This window comes from Urocitellus parryii, chromosome 11, assembly GCF_045843805.1.
Source record: "Urocitellus parryii isolate mUroPar1 chromosome 11, mUroPar1.hap1, whole genome shotgun sequence".
In the NCBI taxonomy this organism is placed as follows: domain Eukaryota; kingdom Metazoa; phylum Chordata; class Mammalia; order Rodentia; family Sciuridae; genus Urocitellus; species Urocitellus parryii.
Genome location: NC_135541.1, coordinates 42,156,332 through 42,177,200, shown reverse-complemented (window position 1 = coordinate 42,177,200; position 20,869 = coordinate 42,156,332). Strand labels below are relative to the sequence as shown.

At 31.7% G+C, this 20,869-nt stretch overlaps 1 protein-coding gene across 1 annotated transcript in view; it reads right to left on the bottom strand.

Annotated features, from left to right (window-relative positions):
- Positions 1–20,869, bottom strand: part of Hook1 (hook microtubule tethering protein 1) — a 58,992-nt gene that overhangs the window by 25,578 nt on the left and 12,545 nt on the right. The window contains exons 4-10 of the mRNA XM_026382482.2: positions 20,256–20,306; positions 19,690–19,822; positions 17,163–17,230; positions 16,051–16,113; positions 15,038–15,121; positions 4,451–4,617; positions 2,765–2,905 (exon numbers count right to left, since the gene is read on the bottom strand). Coding sequence (XP_026238267.1) covers positions 2,765–2,905; positions 4,451–4,617; positions 15,038–15,121; positions 16,051–16,113; positions 17,163–17,230; positions 19,690–19,822; positions 20,256–20,306 — 707 coding nt within the window. The remainder of the gene's footprint in view (positions 1–2,764; positions 2,906–4,450; positions 4,618–15,037; positions 15,122–16,050; positions 16,114–17,162; positions 17,231–19,689; positions 19,823–20,255; positions 20,307–20,869) is intronic.

Below are 20,869 nucleotides of genomic sequence, written 5' to 3'. Positions count from 1 at the left end.
TGGAAAGTACTCCCTCAAGGGATGGCTAACAGCCCAACTATGTGTCAAATTTATGTTAACAAAGTAATCCAGCCACTTAGAAATCAAAATCCTGAACTACAAATATTTCACTATATGGATGATGTATTATTAGCACACAAAGCTAAAAACACATTGCTAGAATGTTATGCCACACTTACAAACTTATTAAAAAATTATAATCTAGAGATAGCAATAGATAAAGTACAATTAAATTTTCCAATTAATTATTTAGGAGTTCTATTATCCTCAACCATGGTCCGTCCACCAAAAATTCAAATACGAGTAGATCAACTCAAATCACTTAATGACTTTCAAAAGTTATTAGGAGACATAAATTGGATAAGGCCTTATCTAGGTATTCCAACAGGAGAATTGGGACCTTTATTTGATATCCTAAAAGGTCCATCAGATCCAAATTCACCCCGAATGTTAACGCCTGAAGCAAGAAACGCATTAAAAATCATTGAAACATATATGGAAAATATGCATTTGGATAGAATTGATGTAAGTCTGCCTTTATTATTTATTGTACTACCAACAAAAAATACTCCTACAGGTCCATTATTATGGATACATTTATCTTATTCTCCTAACACTATTCTTACTAGGTATCCTGAGGCTGTAGGACAATTAATACTCAAAGGAATAAAAACAGCAAAGGCAGTGTTTGGAATTTCTCCCAATAAAATTATTACTCCATATACTATGAATCAAATTGATGAATTAGCTAATGAATTAAATACTTGGGTAATAATCATGTGCAAATCTAATGTTTCATTTGATAACCACTTACCATCTAATCCTTTATTGTCTTTTTGGTCATTGCATCCTATAAATTTTCCAAAAATGACAAGAAAAACACCTATCATGAATGCTCCAAATATATTCACTGATGGGTCAAATAATGGTACAGCAGCAATAGTTACACCTGATCAAACTTTTACATTTTTAGTACCCAAACAATCAGATCAAAAGGTAGAGCTTAATGCAGTATTACAAGCTTTTGTGATGTTTAAAGATTCTGTATTTAATTTATTTTCTGATAGTCAGTATATAGTTAATGCTATAGTATCCCTTGAAAATGCTGGTAGGATTTCCCCTTCTTCTACTGTTTTCTCTTTGTTTTCCACTATACAAAGTTTAATCTGGGACAGAAAAGATCCATTCTTTATAGGACGTATCAGGGCACATACAGGATTGCCTGGAGCCCTTAGTTTGGGCAATGATTTAGCAGATAAAACTACACATGACATACATATTTTCTCTACACTAGAAGAAGCTATAAATTTTCATAAAAGGTTCCATGTCAATGCTAATACTTTACAAAAGCGTTTTAAAATAACCAAGGAACAAGCTAGACAAATAATAAAACAATGTCAAAATTGTGTGACCTTTTTACCACAAGTTAATCTTGGAGCCAATCCTAGAGGATTGATACCTAACCATATTTAGCAGATGGACGTCACACACTTGCCAGAATTTGGAAAATTAAAATATTTGCATGTTACAGTTGATACTTCTTCTGGATTTTTGATGGGCTCCCTTCATGCTGGAGAAAAAACTAAAGATGTTATAGCTCATTGCTTACAAAATTTTGCCACTGTGGGCATTCCAAAACAGTTAAAAACAGATAATGCTCCTGGTTATACTTCTACCTCTTTTAAACAATTTTGCTCATCATTTGGCATTACTCATATAACAGGAATTCCATACAATCCACAGGGACAAGGCATAGTTGAAAGAGCTCATCAAACTATTAAAATGTACTTATTAAAGCAAAAAGACGGAATTGGGAAGGGGTATATATTCCCCAAAGATAAACTTAAAATAACCCTTTTTACTCTAAACTTTTTAAATTTGGATTCACAGGACTTAGTGCTACAGAAAGGCATATGTGTCCAAAAAATGTACATAAGCTCAAGGTACTTTGGAAAGATATTCTAACAGGACAATGGAAAGGTCCTGACCCAGTAATTGTCTGGAGTCGGGGGTCTGTTTGTGTGTTTCCACAGGAAGAACAGCAGCCGATTTGGATTCCAGAGAGATTAACCAAGGTGCTAACCCAGTGATTGTCTGGAGTCGGGAGCCTGTTTGTGTGTTTCCACAGGGAGAACAGCAGCCAATTTGGATTCCAGAGAGATTAACTAAAGCGATTTCTACAGACCAAAAAGAAGATGATTTGGCTCAAATCCATAACAGCTAATATCCAAAACTCCAATTTGGCTATCCTTACATCTGCGACAGAACCAGGATGCTTTTTTCAATATCTGTTTTATTATTGCCCTTTCCCATATCATGAAGTTCTATTTTGTTTTTTGAGCTCATACAGACCTAGGTTAATGTTTTGCTGATCAGTTCTATTTTTTTTTTAATGTTAGGCTCCTCTTCTATATTTATATTTCATCAAATATGAAAATATTGAGAAAAAACATTTCCTAAAAAAAAATTTTCTCAAAATACAAAAATGGGTACCAGTTTAAGCTAAATGGATCATTTATAAAATCTTCAGAGAAGATTTTGGGTTTGTAGGTTCTAATGTGAAACTGTTGTAACAAGAGTTGAACATTATCTTTCAAATACAATTCCAGCAAACATAAAGGAAGTAAAGACCAGAAACATGAATAAAAAGTGTTCAACATTTTATACATTGGCAAAACTCTTTAAGAATTTCTGATTAAAGCATGGAATATTCACATTAGCTAAAAACTTAGAATTAACATAAATATATTTAGACCTGCCATACCTAAGAACATCTATTTCATCCTTCAGGGCTCTTGTTTCTTCAGCAAGACTAGTCAATTCATCATTTCTATGCTGAAATTCAATTAATTGCTTTTCAAGTTCTTCACAGTGAACACGGTAATCATCTTTTGCAGCTTCAAGCCTTGCACAAAGAAAATAAGTGATTATTTGTAATATAATCATTTATAATATAATATTTTATAAATATTTATAATTTCCATCAATTGTCTTCCTACTGAGACATGACATGACATACTTAAATTCCACATTCAAAACAGGAAAGATTGAAGGAATAAGGTATTTGGGGCTCTTAAATTTGTAACAGGCATGAAAAGTAAGTTTAATGTTCTGAATTTTCATTTACACTTCCAAAACATGTGCTTAGTAACTTCTATAGAGTCTAACAGAAATTTTAATTTCAAAAGAGGAAGAGAAAAATGCATAAGATAAATTCACTGTTTAAAAAATAGTTGACATGTAAAGAGGTCAAATATTAACTCTAAGGAGATTGCAATAAATTAATGACAATGTATGTAGAAAACTTTGTGATATCACAAAGTAACAAACTGCTCAAAAAAAGATATGTTGAACGGCTAAAATCACCAGTTGAAAGGCTTTTCACTGACCAAATCTGGGAAAATTTGACCCTCGAAATAAGTGACGATAGTAATGGATTTACAGTCCTCTGAATAAGAGTCCATTTCTAAATAGAATGCATAATTCTGGATTTCAAAGAAGGGGTTAAAAAAAAAAAACTTTATAAGGGACACTGAAACAATTGATGGAATTTGAATACAATATGTGGATTAGATAATGTTTAATCAGTGACAAATTTCCTATACTGAGGATGTCCTTGTTTTTAGGAAATACACACTGAAATAAAGAGGCATGTCTCCAAATTAGTGCCAAATGATTCAGAAAAATGTTTAACTATGTGAATAGAGAAACTGCTAAAGCAAATAGAGAAAACTGTAAAACTCCAAATATAAAACACTGTAAAAGCAGAGTTCTTTGTAGTATTATTACAACTTTTTTTTTTGCAAGTTTGAAATGATATTTAAAAAATTGTATGGTAAAATTAGCATGTTTGGGGGCTGGGGTTGTGACTCAGTGGTAGACTGCTCACCTAACACGTGTGAGGCCCTGGGTTCAATCCTCAGCACCACATAAAAATATATAAATAAAATAAAGGTATTGGGTCCAACTATAAAAAAATATTTTAAAAATTAGCATGTCTGTCTTTAAGATCTCATAGTGCAAGACTCAGTGGTAAGCACACAAGCAACAATCAATATCAATGTTTATTAAAGGTAAGAACTCTATTTTTAAAAGAAATAATATTAATGTTCAAGTAAGAAGCGTTTAAAATTTATATTTTTTCCACTGATTATCAGATTACCTCTCTTATGTGAGAAACTCCCTATTTCTTCCAAGCTTCATTATTCACTCTCTTGAACTCTTACTGGGTGGCATATGGCCTTCATTTGTCCTGTATCTTTGCATTGTTTTACATAATTTACTTGCTTATCTGGACAATAAGTCCAGTGAGACAGGAACCACTTGGTATTTTTAGTAGCTTAATCAGTGTCTTAAACATGCTTAATATACTAATAATTAGTTGATATGATTTTTAGCTACTAGTTTAATGAAAAGAATTCTATAAAATAATTTCTACTAAAAATGCTACCTGAAGTTCTCTTCCTGTAACTGTTCTAGTTGTAATTGTGCATGAAAATACTTCTTTGCAACCATTGTATTTGGATCATCAAAAGAGCCATCCAACTGGTCAAGTTTTTCATTCATCATCTCATTCTCAGAAACCAGTGAATTCTTCTCATCTTGAAGTGCAGTCACCTAAAAAACAAATACAGAAATATAAGCAGCAATAACAACAACAACAAAACTCACAGAATTGGGAGTTCTTGATTCTAATTCTGTCAAGGTCATGAAACAGCTTGACTAATCAGATTAGATGATTTCTAAGAATACTTTCAATTCTGAAATTCTGAGTCTAGAAAGTTTGGGGAAAATAAAGAAATCAAATTAGTACACATATGCAGTATACAGTAAGGATGCTTTTAGAATATTATACCTGTCTCAGTTTTGGAAATAAAATGTTTCTAAATCTCTAAAATTTAATATGTGAATCCAACTTCAAAACATTAATTTGTCCCTTTTTTGTCAAAACTAACTTTCAAAATGCTTTCACCTATGCAAAGTTATCATCTGGGGTTCATAGTGAAAAATAATCAGTCACATATCACATATTCAGGAAACAAGTATATTTGGTTGATGAACCAATACCAAAAATCTTAACTTTTTCCATTTGTAAAGAGACTTTGTGTTTATGATTTAAAATGGATAATAAAATGTCTAAGTGCAGAACTACAAAAATGTCAGTACCTGATACATGTTTTAAACTCCTTTAAAACAAGCATGTTTTTTCTCTTGGTTCTAATTCTTTTCTATTTAAAAATTTTTTAGGTACAGCTATGACTTTTCATAAGCCCAGAATTTTACATACATTTTACCAAGAACTAGATAAAAAGGTGTCCCATTATCATTGACATCCATAATATTATTGGACAAGATTGCTATTTATATTTTCAATAGGTACAACCAATTCCATAAGTGAATGAGATGACATATAGAAACAATGAACTAAAAAGGAAATTAAATCAAGTGATTGCATTAAATACCATATAGGCAAGTTACAAACACTGTTCTCTGTTACATTATTAAAATGGAGACTAAGCCTGAAAAATTCTTCAACAGACAAAACCAGTTAGGCTTTATAAGTGATCTAAACTTTGTTAGATTTGCAAATGTAAGTGCAACTTATCTTGAGCTATTTCTTACAAATGCTGTATTAAAGAAAAACAGTATTTAAGCTCAACTGATGTGAAGAACCAACAAGATTAAAATTATACAACCAGGGACTTTCAACCAAATAGGCAACCATGTACCTATAACCTATCTTTTCTTTATTTCTGTAGTAACCCTATTACTGTCTTCCAACTGTTTCCTAAGTGGAAGGTCCAAACCACTCTGGTTTGGAGCTGCCTAATTCATGAATATAATAAACTCAATAAAACTGCATTGTACCCAAGTTCACTTTTTAATACATCTAAATGAGAAATACGAAGGCAGGCCAGGAAACTGTCTCTAGGTGGACAATGTAAACACACAACTTTCTGTTTCTAAATTCAAAGCATGCGTCCATGCTTGTTATGTAAGGAAAATCAGTGACTATTTTTTGTCATGTATAGTTCTAAGCGATTCAGATACAAATAAAAGAGTTTTTGCCCTTAAAACCCTTCAGTAGAAATGTAAATAATTAAATAAGAGATGCTTTGATGAAAGCATACTATAGAGTGGGGGGTAGAGCAAAAAGAAAGGACTACATGTTGAGTATCCCTCATCTGAAATGCTTTAGGGGCCAAAAGTTTTCAGATTTTGGAGCAGTTGTACCTATTTAATGAGATAACTTGGGGATAAGACTCAAATCTAAATGCAAAATTCATTTATGTTTCATATACAACTTATAATAGCCTAAAGGTAACAATATTTAAAAAAATAATTTTGTGCATGAAACAAAGCTTGTATATGCTGAGCCAACCAAAAGCAATGGTGTCACTATCTTAGCCAACCATGTGGACATCACTATCACTACCATTCCTGACTATGAATGTATATGGTACAGATAAGTACTAATTTTCTTAATGTATTTACACATAAGTACCTAACATAAAATATATGATGCACCATCAATAAAATGCCCAAACTAGACAGCACCGTGGCATCACTAGAATCTCTGTACCCATGCTTATACAACAACAATGGCAACTTTCTTACAAATCATGTCAGTTTATAAAATCAGAGACTTAAAGACAAAAGTAAGTAACTGAGGAGGAAATACTTGAAAAGGCTTCCTAGGAGGCCTTCTTCCAGTTTACTGACATTCTGTAGGTTTATTTTTTACATATTTAAGGAGATTTGATATAACTTCTTTTTCATTTGATATAATCTTTCAAAAATCACCACCTTATTCATCTTATCATTGAATACAATCCCATACCAGAGACTGTACCAGGCATAACACAACTTTCTTTATTCACTGTTGTTTCCAACAATGGCAATAACATATACAGCATTCTTCATGTTAAACTCCTTTTGAAAACCTATATATTCATGCTTCTGTTCATTGCTACTAACATGCTGTTTAAGAAAATGTTTTATATTTATTCTTCATTAATCTATTGATACCCTGGTCACGTGGATGAGTTAACAGTCACATTTGGGAGAAAGCACATGGAATAAGCATTACTTTTAATGTGAATTTCAAAGAGCATGAACAGAACATTTGTCACGGAATAACAAAATCTTACAGTCATATAGTCCAAATTTCCCAGTAGTGAGCACAATTCACCTGTACAAAACATTTGTGAATCAGTCAGAAAAGATATCCCTGCTGATCCCTGCCTTTGTTATAATGATAAATGACTGCTAAGAAATACATTCCTTTAAAATAGCAAGGACACAAATTTGCCTATCATACACTTCTTCATGCCTATTAATTAGCACATCCAATCACAGTTATTCTGTCCTTGCCATTCTTTATTTGCTTAGGGACTGTCTCATCAGCTGTAGTTAATGTCTTTCAAAGAGAAAAAGTGCCAAAACACTGATGTTTCTTCACCATTACATCTTGCTCTGACATCAGATTTCATCAGCAATGATCTTAGCAAACTCACTGATAGATTTCTATGCTGCTTTGTGACCATCATATGCTTTATTGACACAAATCTTGAAAAATTTACTGCTGTGTCTTTTCTTAAATTTCTGAAATGAGCCTATTGAATATTTGGTGTCCTTCAACTTTTAATTCATCATGATAGATCTTTCTTCTCTCATGACTAATAAATTAAATGGTTTATGTGTTCACTGTTGACACTGATGGGTCTGCTCTTTCAACAGATGATCAATTTCACTTAAGCTTTATGCAGTGGTTTTTGATTTTTATTTTTTGTCCTATTCATCATTTTAGCATAGAACACTTTACTCCTCTGTTTCTTTAGGTCACATATGCTAGACACTCCTATACCATACTCTCCAGTTAGATATTTTACACATATACCATTGCCCAGTTTCTCTAACAGCTTGATCTTTGTGTTACAAACACAAATTCTTCCTCTTTATCACTGTTAACCACAGCAGTTTGTTAAGGGTTTTTTTTTTTAAATGTTTTTGATAATATCATTATACCACAAAGCAGAAAATATTTTAAAAACCCAGTAAGTAACGCATGTAGGCCTAGGCCTCATGTGGGGTATCTTGACATTGCATGGGGGAATATTGGAGTGGGAGGAAAGATATGCCACATCTGAAAGAAGCTGGAAAGGTCTTACTCCCTTGAGGACACCAACTGAAGTATGTGTTTTACATCCACATTTTTGACTGCAACTCATCACCTGAGGTTGGATGTGAAATTTACCACTTGTCACATCATGTCAGTGCTTAAAAAATTTTAGATTTTGGATCATTTCAGATCTTGGTTTAGTGATGCTCAACCTATTGTCTCATTCTAGCTTAAAAGTAAGGTAAGGGCTGTCATAAAATTGTGGATATAGGAGAAACAAAGCCCTCAGTCTTCAAACTAAGTGGATCCTCTAAAGAAGGAAGAAGAACAAGGGCAAATTTTAGTTTTCAACATCTGATAAGTAACCACCCTTGTTCCTATCAATTTCACCACAGAATGAAAGGAGAGGAGATTACACTTTCAAGCTCCTTGGACCCACCCCAGATCCATGACTTGGAATGTTAGGAGGTGATTCTAGGCATCTTTTTCACAAGCTCCCATGGAGCTATATTCTTTAGTTTCACTCTGAACCTGCCTTTCCCCTCTGTTTCAGATTTATAAACCTTTCAACTAAAACTGCAAGATTACATACTTGATATTATGTATTATAAACACTTAAATCTTTTAATGCAGAATTTTGTGTTCTTTACTGAATAAGAATTTCTGAGAAAACTATACGAAGGTCCTATAAAATTTTTACACCTAAATGGCTCAATTCCTAATCTTTATATGAAGTATTCTATGAATAAATATGATCCATGTGAAAATAACATATTTTAGTTGCTTTGCATGTGTGTGTGGGGCTGTGTATTACAATGTATGGTTAGGAAAGATGCAGAAAACAGATATTTGCTTTACTGAAATACAGAGGACTGTTTTCTTTCTTTCTTTTTGTGGTGCTGGGGATCGAACCCAGGGCCTTGTGCATGCAAGGCAAGCACTCTACCAACTAAGCTATATACCCAGCAAGGACTAACTTAATTTAAAGATGAATTTAAAAGATCTGAATTCTGTTGCAATTACTACCTAAGTTACTTTGTTATATCTGAAAACCATTAAGAGTTAAAAATATTAACCAGCCCTATCACTTCAGGTATTTGAAGTGACTTCATCTGGCAAGAATAAAGCTAACATAACCTTGGTTTTGTGTCCTCATATTTTTCAGAGATTAAACTATTCAGCTCATTATTTGACCAAAAAAATGCAAATTATGTAGAGTATACTAAGTGGGAACACATAAACCTTATTTTTTTATTAGAGCATTATAGTTATACATAGTAGTTGGGTTTATCCTGACAGAATCATACATGCATAGAATTCAATTTGAGTTCTTAATCTCCCCTTTTTCCCTCCTCTCACCTGACCCTCCCCCATTCTCCTCCTCTACTCTATTGGTCTTCTTTTTGTTTATTTATTTTTTGTTGGTTCTTTCACTTATACATAAACGTGAAATTTCCTATGGTATATTTATATATGTACATATGATTTTTTAAAAATTCACTACACATTTCCTCCACTTTCTCATTCCTCCTCTTTCCCTCTCAATCTCCTCCTATACCACCAATCTTACCTATATCTTTATGATATCCAATTCTCCCCTCCTTTTTAAAATTTTACTCTAGCTTCCAAATTTGAGAAAAAAATTCAACCCTTTATTTTATGATGTTCTCCATTTTCATCCATCTACTAGCAAATGTCCTAACTTCATCCTTCTTTATGGCTGAGTAAAACAGCATGGTGTGTGTATGTAAGTGTGCATATATATATGTGTGTATGTGTGTGTGCGCGTGTGTGTGTATATGTATCTCACATATGTATATAACATTTATATATCACAATATTTAATCCGTTCATCTCTTGACAGTGATATAGGTTGATGCCATAAATTTAATTATTGTGAATTACGCTGCTATAAACAGTACAGTTACTGCATTATTACAGTTTTTTGTTTTTTTCTTTTTAGGAATCTTCATACTACTTTCCATAGTGGTTGTACTAGTCTACAGTCCATCAATGTGCAAGTATACCTTCTTTTCCTGCATCCTCACCTGCATTTATTATTGTGTTCTTGATATTGCCATATGGACCAGAGTGAGATGAAACCTTACTATAGTTTGGATTTGCACTTCCCTTATTACTAGAGATATTGAAAATTTTTTGATAAATTTATTGGGCATTTGTTTTTCTTCTTTGGAGAAGGTTCTGTTTATAGATATTTGTCCATTTATTGATTAATTATTTATTTTTCTGTGTTAAATTTTTTGAGTTCTTTATATATTCTGGATATTAATCCCCTTCAGAGTAGCTAGCAAAGACTGTTTTCCATTCTGCAGGCTCTCTCTTCACACTCATGTTTCTTTTGCTTTGAAGAAGCTTTTTAATTTGATGGCATCCCACTTATTGATTCCTGGTTTTATTTTTTGTACTTTGGAGGTCTTATTAAGAAAACAGTGCCAACACTAATATGATGGAGTGTTGACCCTATGTTTTTCTTCTAGCCGTTGCAATGTTTCTAGTCTAATTCCTAAGTCTTTAATCCATTTTGATTTGACTTTTGTGCAGAGTGAGAGACAGGAACCAAGTTTCATTTCTATATATTGTTATTCAGTTTTCCCAGCATCATATTTGTTAAAAAGGCTGTAATTTCTCCAAAATATATTTTTGGCATTTTTGTCAAGTATCAGATGGCTATAAGTATATGGGTTTGTCTGTCTTCTATTCTGTTCCATTGGTCTTCAAGTCTACTCTGATGCCAATATCATGCTGTTTTTATTACTACAGCTCTATGGTATAATTTCAGATAGGGTATAGAAATGCTCCCTGCATGACTTTTCTTGCTCAGTATTGTTTTGCTATTCTGGGTCTCTTATTCTTCCACATAAGGATCTTTCTTTCTAATTCTATGAAGACTGTCATTTATATTTGATGAGGATTGTACTGAATCTGTATATTGCTTCTGGTACTGTGGCCATTTTGACAATATTGATTCTGCCTATCCAAGAACATGGGAGGTCTTACCATCTTCTCAAGATCTTCAATTTCTTTCTTCAGTGTGCTATAATTTCCATTGTAGGGATCTTTTACCTCATCAGTTAGATTAATTCCCAAGAATTTTATTTTATTTTGAGGTTATTGTGACCAGGATGGTTTTCCTGATTTCTTTCCTGGCTCAATTACTGTTAGAATATACAAAAACTATTCATTTATGGATGTTGATTTTGTATCCTACATTTATAAGCTCTAGAAGTTTTCTGGTAGAGTTTTTGTTGTTCTAGATAAAGGATTATGTCATCAGCAAACAGGCAGTTTGACTTATTCTTTTCCTATTTGCATCCTTTAATTTCCTTCTAATGCCTGATTGCTCTGGCTAGTGTTTTGAGAATTATATTGAATAGAAGTGGTGAGAGTTAACATATTTGTCTTGTTTCTAATTTTACAGGAAATGCTTTCATTTTTTCTCCATTCAGTATGATGTTGGCTTTGGAATTAAAATAACTAGTGTTTATAATGTTGAGATAATATCCTTCTGCTGAGAATTCATCTGGTCCTGGGCTTTTCTTTGTTGGAAGGCTTTTAATTGCTATTTCAATTTCATTTCTTGATACTGGTCTGTTTAGGTTTTCTATATCTTCCTGGTTCAATTTGAACAGTTCATATATCTGGAAATTTGTCTTCTAGATTTTGCAGTTTATTGGAGTATAAATTTTCTACAAAGTTTCTAAAAAGCCTCTGGATTTCAGAAGTGTCTGTGGTGATATCCTTTTTCATCTACAATTTATTTTTATATGGGTCTTCTCTTTCAGTTAGTCTGGCTAAGGGTTTATCAATCTTATTTATCTTTTCAAAGAACAAACTCTATGTTGTACTGATCCTGTATATTATTTTATTCTCAATTTTATTAATTTTGGCCCTGATCTTAACTGATTCCTGTCTTCTAATGATTTTGTATTAGTTAGTCTTCTTTTTAAGGTCTTGAGGGAGAACAAAGTTTGTTTGTGTAGGCACTCAATGCTAGAAATTTACCTCAGAACTGCTCTTTATACTGTTTTAGAGATTTTGATACATTTTATCTCCATTCTTGTTTCTAAGAATTTCTCAATTTCTACTCTCACTTCAGAGTGTTGTTCAATCTCCATGTGTTTATGTGATTTCTATTATTTTTCTTGCTGTTGACTTCTAGTTTCATTCCAGTATGCTCCAATATGATACATGGTATTATACTGATGTTTTTTGTTATTTGCTAAGAATGACATTATGACCTAGGATATGGTCTGTTTTTAAAAAAGTTCCCTGAGTTACTAAGAAGGTAAGTCAAATGTTTTAGGGTAATATATTCTGTAGATGTCTACTAGGTTCATTTGATTTATACTTTTCTTTTTTTGTTTTTTAAAGAGAAAGAGAGAGAGAGAGAGAGAGAGACAGAGAGAGAGAGACAGAGAGAGAGAGTGTGAGTTAGTTTTTAATATTTATTTTTTAGTTTTCAGCGGACACAACATCTTTGTTTGTATGTGGTGCTGGGGATCCAACCCGGGCCGCACACATGCCAGGCGAGTGTGCTACTATTTGAGCCACATCCCCAGCCCTTATACTTTTCTTTAGGTTGAAAATGCCTTTATTAATTTTACGTTTTGATGAACTATTGGTGAAAAATGTGTGTGAAATCACCCAATATCATTGTGTTAGGTCTATTGGGATTTAATGTCAAGGAGTTTTATTTTGTTTTATGTATTTGGGTGTGCTGACATTCAAGGCATATGTATTTACTATCATTATATTTTCTTGTTATAAAAATTGATCCCTTTACCATAATGTAGTGGCCTTGGCTCTTCTGATTAAGTTTTGTATGAAATCAGCTTTGTCAGATATGGAATTAGGTATGTATGGTTATTTTCAGACTTCATTTCTATGGAATATTTTTTTCCATCCTTTGATCTTTAGCTTGTGAGTGTCTTTGCCCAAGTCTCTTGCAAGAAGCATATAGTTATATCTTGTTTTCTTGATCCTTTCTGCTAATTTATGTCTTTTAATTGGGAAATTGAGACTATTAACATTCAGTTAGTACAGGTATGTGTTTGTGGTTTCCTGTCATTTTGATTTTTTGCTATATTTAATACTGTCTTGATTCTCATTTAATAGATTACTCTTCTGTTGAATTTCCTCTATTTTGGAACTTTGGGGATTTGTTTTGGGGTTCTTCTGTAGGTGTAATCCTGCAGTGTAGATGATAGGCAGAACTCTAAATTTAAAGTTCTAAAAGTCAGGGTTTGGATTTGGGAAAAATTTGGAATGCTGTAGGTAGGTATTTGAGATTTGATCCATGCCCCCTATTTCTGAGGACCAGCCATTCTTGGTTGGACTTCTAAATTTCTGGTGCCTCCAGTAAAATTCTTCCTTTTAGTATCTTCCCTTTAGCTCTTATGGGGTGTGAGCAACAATGGGAGCTTTCTCTCTTGGAACCCAAAGGATGAATGGCCCAGGTAAAATATTCTTTGTGCCTGTTAAAGACCCTCTGGTTCAAGCACCCTCTGGGAATTTTCTACTCAGCTACTGGTACTTCCTTTATGAATTCCCAGTCCCATCTCTGCTCACAGATGTACAAGCTACATACACCCACCAACATTTTCTGTGCTACAAAATGCTTCTCACCCCTGGGGTGATCTATTTTGGATTCCCTTTCCCTAAGCTTCACCTACTAATACCATGTCCATTAAAATCAGCATTCTTCTCTAATCCACAGGTTTCCGAAAGCCAGTATTTTTATTTTTTAATTTATCTACTTTTCAAGTGTTTCCTTTGTCTGCACTCCCAACTCTGCTCAGCTGCTGCCTCTGGAAACCAAACTAGTACAAATATATTATTATATTTTTTAATATATTTACAAATATATTATATATATATATCATATCAATTTTTGGTGCTCTATGAATTTTTTTTTACAGTTTAATATTAAGTTTCAATGAATTTCCTTAGCTACTCACCTCACCTAGAATTAGTCTTCCCACTTTGTAAGTCTTAAGTCTAGTGCTGGGAACTACAGAAGTGCTTCCTTTCTCTGATCTTCCATCTTCTCGCTCCTAACACTTAATCTTTTCTGAACTTTTTTTTTTTTTAGTCTTACTGCACAACTTTCATATTTGTATTTTCACAGAATAACAATAAACACAAACATAGAGATAGTTCTTCTGTGCCAGGCCCTAAGGATTATTTATATTAGTTCATTTAATCTTGAAAGCCCTTTGGGAGATAAATACTACCATGATTCCATTTCTCAAAAAGAGAACTGAAGTATAAAGAAATTAAGAAATTTGTCTGAGGACATACATCGGCTGGTAATATGGCCAGGTTCTGAAAATAGATAGCCTGGTTTGACAGTCTACCCCTTAACTACTATTGGTGCTCCTACCAAGTTCATTTATGAGTACTAGAATTATATGTATACATATTGATATATATGTAAGCAAAACAAACTAAGCATAAGAGATTACATATGTATGTGTATATAAATAAAAGAGTGTGCATTTTAATTTATTGGGGGTACTACTAGTAAGTATTACTATAAATAGTACTATAAATACTATAAGTAATTAGCACTACTAGGTACTTCTATAAATTATCTCATTTAATATCTAAAAACAACTATGTAGCAAATATTGCAATTTTTCTATTTTATAAAATACACAACTGAGTCCTCATGTAAATAGCTGAAAGCTCTAATCAGTAGAATGATTTTCTTAAAAATTGACCAGTGATTTTCAATTATCAGAGAAAATTATTTATGATATTTATGTTTGAATACAGAAGTTTGTAAAAAATGCTTTTAATATTTCTTCCATAAAATGAACCCAACTTCTAAAATATGCTGCCAGTTAATTAACAAAGAAAGAACTGTGCTCTGATCAGATTTTTTGTCCATACCTGCATATCTAGTTCTTGGCATCTTTGTTTCAGCTCTTCTTTCTCTGCTAGTGCCTCCTGAAGTTCTTCCAAAGCCCTTTTAAGCTGAAATATGAATCCAAATTCTTAGGAAATCATGTTTAACAAAAATAGAAAAATATATTCTTACAACATAAGCACACTGATACTAGAAATGTTTTTTAAAAATTTACTCAATTTTGCCATCTCTGTGTAAATAATATTTACACAGTCACGTCAACATTTAAAGTTGAAATCCCACAGAATAAAATTTTGTGTAAATCCTTGGGAAATATTTAAAAATTTTAAGGAGGTATTTTTTTAATTCTGTCACAGAAAGAACAAAATATATTTACATTTAAACAAAAATTTTATCAAATAATTAAATTTGAAATGTTTCATGAAATGACTAGCAATGTTATAATAGATAAATAAAAATAAACAAATGTCTAAAGATGTATTTGCCCCTTCTCTTACCCTATCCCCTAAAACCCAGATTGGGTTACACATGGAAAGAGAATGGGGCTTTTTTCTCATGTATACTGTCTTATAATAAAACCTGAAGTCTTCAAGGTATTTCTTCAATATGAGGAAAGTGGATAGAAAGAGTGACAAAAATTATACTACCTTATTATTCAAACTATAATTAAAACTTAGCAGAATTTTTTAGATTGTCTACTATTTAATTATACAATCATCTAGCACGAGCCAAATGTGCATTACAAATGTCAGAAGGAATGAATATTCAATAACACTCAACTCTTATAAAATGATCAGAAAAAAAATCTAGAGACCACTCCTACTTACATTCATGAAGGAATTTATTAGAATATTCAGTTTGGATCTTTATGCAAGTACATTATTTGTCCACTAATGTATATGAGCATATAAATACATAAAAACTATGTTCCGTGAAAAAAATGTTTTTACACATGCTTTCCTACATAAATCTTATGGAAATAATTGGGAAAGAACTTGTATCACTTAACATTTTCCTCATGTGCTAAAATACTCACCTGTTGTTCTAATTCTCCAATAGCATCATTTGTAGGAGAGTTCATTATTTCTTTACTCATCAACTAGAAAATTAAAATAGTAAAATTAAGTACAATAATATAATATTTTAAAGGGAAATATATAAAAGGAAAGTAAAATGATTCTTATTTAGCTTTTTTTCCCTTAATTTGCATATCCTTAGAACACTATCCAAATAAAAATTTTATTAGAGAGCTAATTAAATAATAATGTTCAAGAATATTTATGAGGATATTAAGAACAAATGGTGTTTGAAATATGTAGACATATTCAAATATTTGTGTAATGAAAAATTACAAGTTCCAAAATTGCTAAATAAAATTGAACACATTAACTGAACAATAACTTTTGAAAATCAATTTTTATATAGCATAAATTGACACTTTTAAAATACAACCTTTAAATGAGTAATATGGCAAAAGTCTTAATTTTAGAAGTCATTTTAAAAGTAAAGAAGGGTCCCCTAAAAGTACCTTTTTTGCACATGCAAGGCAGACTTATTTATGCAAACTCTGACTATATGGAAGCTACTGAAGCCCTGGGTGATATCTTCCCCTAGATTAAGCCCCTTCCAAAGTGTGTTTTTCTTCTATTTTCTCTCTAATCTCCTTTGCACTCCACCTTATCTGTGCCTTTTAGCCTGATAAAGAATAAACACTGGACCCATGAATCCTGAATTTTTTGCCTCTCCTAAGATAATCAGGATCACTTAATTCCTTGGCTACTTGGCTCCAAAACTTGAATACTACCATATTTTGCTCATTCATGAATCTAATATTCTCAAAGTACAGATGGTATACATGAACTACAATGTCAGGAAAGTAATTAAAATTTCCATCTGCACAAAGGTTGCTTCTCCTGGATGTTATTTAAAAGACCCTGACAACATTAATTTATCAACCAGCTTTTAGAATCAGAGGTGCTAAAATTAGGCTTAAGGTCTTTTATGATATTTTGGGAGAAAAACTAAGAAGACGAAGTAAACCCACTGGAAAGGGTGAGTTTATAAAAGAAAAAATACAAACACCCGCAAAATTTATAACTTTAATATAACACAGTTCAAGATTTTTATACTTACGTGAATATAACTTACCTCTTGAATAGCAGTCATGACCACATGTTGAACAGACTCTTCAAGTGTCATTATATTTTTAATATGTTCTATGATTTAAAAAAATTCAATCTGAAAAAAATCTACTCTTTACCCATAGTAACAATTCAACAGGATACAAAAATTCATTTACCAAAAAATCTTTTATGCAAATACGTTATTTGTCCACTAATGTATATGAGCATATAAATACTATGAATTATATGTTCTCCAGCTAAAATGACTACCCCCAAATTTTGATATTATTTTCTAATAAATTTATAGAAAACAAATAAGCAGAACAGAAAATATCAATATTTTTAAATGTTTTTTTCCCATAGAATAAATTCTCAAATTTTCTTACAAGGTAAAAGGAAAAAATTATAATTAATTTCAAAATAATTTAGGCCCAGAATGTTTCATTTATCACCTATTTACTTCACTCTAGGAAGGCGTCCAACTTGACTTACACAGCCTTCTGGTAAACACTTGCTCAGAACCTAAAAATTTCACCACAAACAGATCCTTTCACCTTCCCACAAATGCACATGCAGTATTGTCAAGGCAATTTGTCCCAATAGGAAACGAGGAACATAAGAAAGAGCCCTTAATATATTTGCAGTTTTAAATTCACTTCAAATATATGTCCTCCAGCTAAAACAACTACTTTAAAACTTCAAAGACTTGTTATTTTCTAATACTTATATTGCTTTAATGATTCTTCTGGGAAACTTCTAAAAGTCCTCCAAATCTTCTTATCATTTGTGAATCCAAGATTTGAATAGAGTCTGATAGGTCTTGGTATGCACCTGACCACTAAGTGCTAAGGGGCATGCACAGACCATGGAATTATTTCTTGTCCATGGATTTTCTACATAATGAATTGTTTCAAGTCTGCTGAAATCTTCATAAAAATAATCCCCTTTCCCATCAAGAAGAGAATTTTTAACCAAACCAGTTCATTCTTTTAAGATTGAGATTGTTGTAACACCTTGGAATCATTTTGAAAATAACGTCTCATGTCAAAAGTACAAAAGTGTGGAGGATGTTTTATAACCTAGATGTGATTTGTTTTTAAATTTTAGTATAATGACTAATAGATTTTCCATTCATTTGCTCACACTTAAAAAGAGAATTCAGACATTTTCAAAACTAAATCCAATTAGATGCTTAGATAGTCCTGATTTTTAAATAACAAAATGGAGCTATTTCTTTATATTTACTACCTATTAAACTTTCATCCGTATATCCAGATACTGGATTTCCTTTTAAAATATGAAGACAAAATTGCTCAGTGGTACTTAGAACTACATTATAAACATTCTACATATTTTATTGAACTTTGCAGGATACAACAAAATCATCATTTTCAGGAAAAATTACAGCTTGAGTATCAATTACTGAAGTTATACATGAATTACTACTTGTCAGAATGTGACTAAATATTCTGGAAAGTTTTAAAATTCCATAAACAAATATCCCTCAATTTTATGAAAATATCCAATAAGAGATCTTTTGACATTTTTCATGAGGAATAAAAGTCTATAAATAAGTACTTACTTGCCCCCCAAAAAAGTACTTTAATGATAAAGAGGAATATGAAAAGATATAAAGAGATGCAACTTAATATAAGTTTTCTGATAGCTAATCTCTTTTTAAGTTGATAAACTACCATTGATTACATGTCATTTTCTTTTATCCTTTATGAGTTAATTCTTATTGAATCTACTCTGTTTTTTATCCTTCCTTCATCAGTTAGATGATGTTGAATGTAGTTTCTAAAATCTTGACTTGAAGTATTTTTACAAAATTAAGCAACCAAAATTCTTCAATAAAGGTGGCATATTAAGACCAAGTTTATATTAAATCATGAAAAAGAAAATCAGCATCAAAACTGTCACCACCCAGACTGACACAGGGAAGGAGATTTGGGTCTGCTCAGTTCATCATTTTGTTCATTTCATGTAACCATAAGTGATATTTTTTTACTCAGCAGGATACCTGATCACTACGTTTGAACATACAAATATAACACAACAATTTCATTATATTATCAGACTGCTTATCATGATACACTGGACAGGTATTCTTCTAAAAAAACAGGAGAACATTATCTGAAGAAGCTTGGATTATAATTTAGTAACTGAATATTTATTTATGAAAAACTAAATCAACCTCAGGGTCTTACGTACAATATAAACTATTGGGTGAATAAGTACAATTCACTGAATATCTACTTAAATTCTAAGAACTGGATTAATTAAACCAAGCACTAGATACTTAAACCATCTTATGCATGCTAAGATACATTTAATTTAGCCACTGAATATCAGAATCCAGGTACATATAGGACACTCAAGATATGTAGCTTTTCAATGGCAGAGAAGGGCTAGATTTCAGATCTCAATTTTACATTTCAAGGTGCTTTCAGCCAAAATTAAATAGTAAAGTTAAATGCAACCTTGCAAATGCTGGCAACAGAAGTAGTTTTTTAAAAGTAGAATTCCTCAGTTGACTGAATTTTACTTACCTTGCTTCTTTTCACAGTTTACCGCACAACCTAAAATAAGCTGTAGCAACCTCCCAAGCTCCACAGAATTCGAACATTCAGTTATTTGGTTTAAATCGGGAATAAGTTCTTCAGAAATCTGCTGCCCCAAAAACTGGAGAATCAAAATAATACAACATATCACTCACTTATGTAGGCTACAAATAGTTTACAACATTTAACTATTAAAAGGAAAATTAATTATAACTAGGTTTATGAAACAACTCAGATAAATTAACAAATGACAAATCAATAATTACTTATCAAAACCAGTTGGCAAAATTAAGGCAAAACTGTTGATCATTAAGCAATAAATTCTATTTGAAAAAATAATTTAAATAGCATCAACAAAGTGTTTTTTGCAAATACAATATATTTAAACTTTAAACCTAATAATTTTCACAAAGTTTGAGTTCTCTAAAAATGGCAATATTTTGATTGTGAATTATAATAAAATAAAATATTACAAATAAAAAGCCAAGTCATTTCTCAGAGTCAATATAATTATCACATAGCATTTTGTATTTGAAGGCAGATCTTTTTCATACCTCATGGTAGTAACTCATAATTCCTTGAAGTACTTTCTTTAAGTTACTAGCCTAAAGTGACAAGAAACAAAAAAGAATATGAAATAAATTTTTTTTCATATTAATAATGAAAGAAATCTATGCCAAGGTGAAAGACAATAAAAACTTTCCCCTGATAAAAACATTGTGGTACAGTTCTTTAGCAAGAAATTACAAAAATACAACGTGCAATAAACCTAATAGAAATTCAAAATGTATAATATAAAAAAAAACAGAATTTTTTTAAAAAATAGACAAAATCACAATCAACTTTAGAGATTTAAGGACTCCTTTCTATGTAACTGATAAAATAATTAAACAAAAAATAAAGATATAAAACATACACAAAAGTATCAACAATTTTGATATAATCCACATTCATGGAACAAATTAAAAAACACACATTGTTTTCAAGTGCATATTAAACATTTACCAATATATAGAGGTCATAATATACGTCCCAGTAAATGTAAAAAAAATTTCTTGCATTGATGCAGGTATGTTCCCAGACAAAAATGGAATTAAATTAGAACTCATTCCATTTTTAAAAAGGTATTTAGAATTTGAACTATCTACTTCTAATTTACCCATAGGTT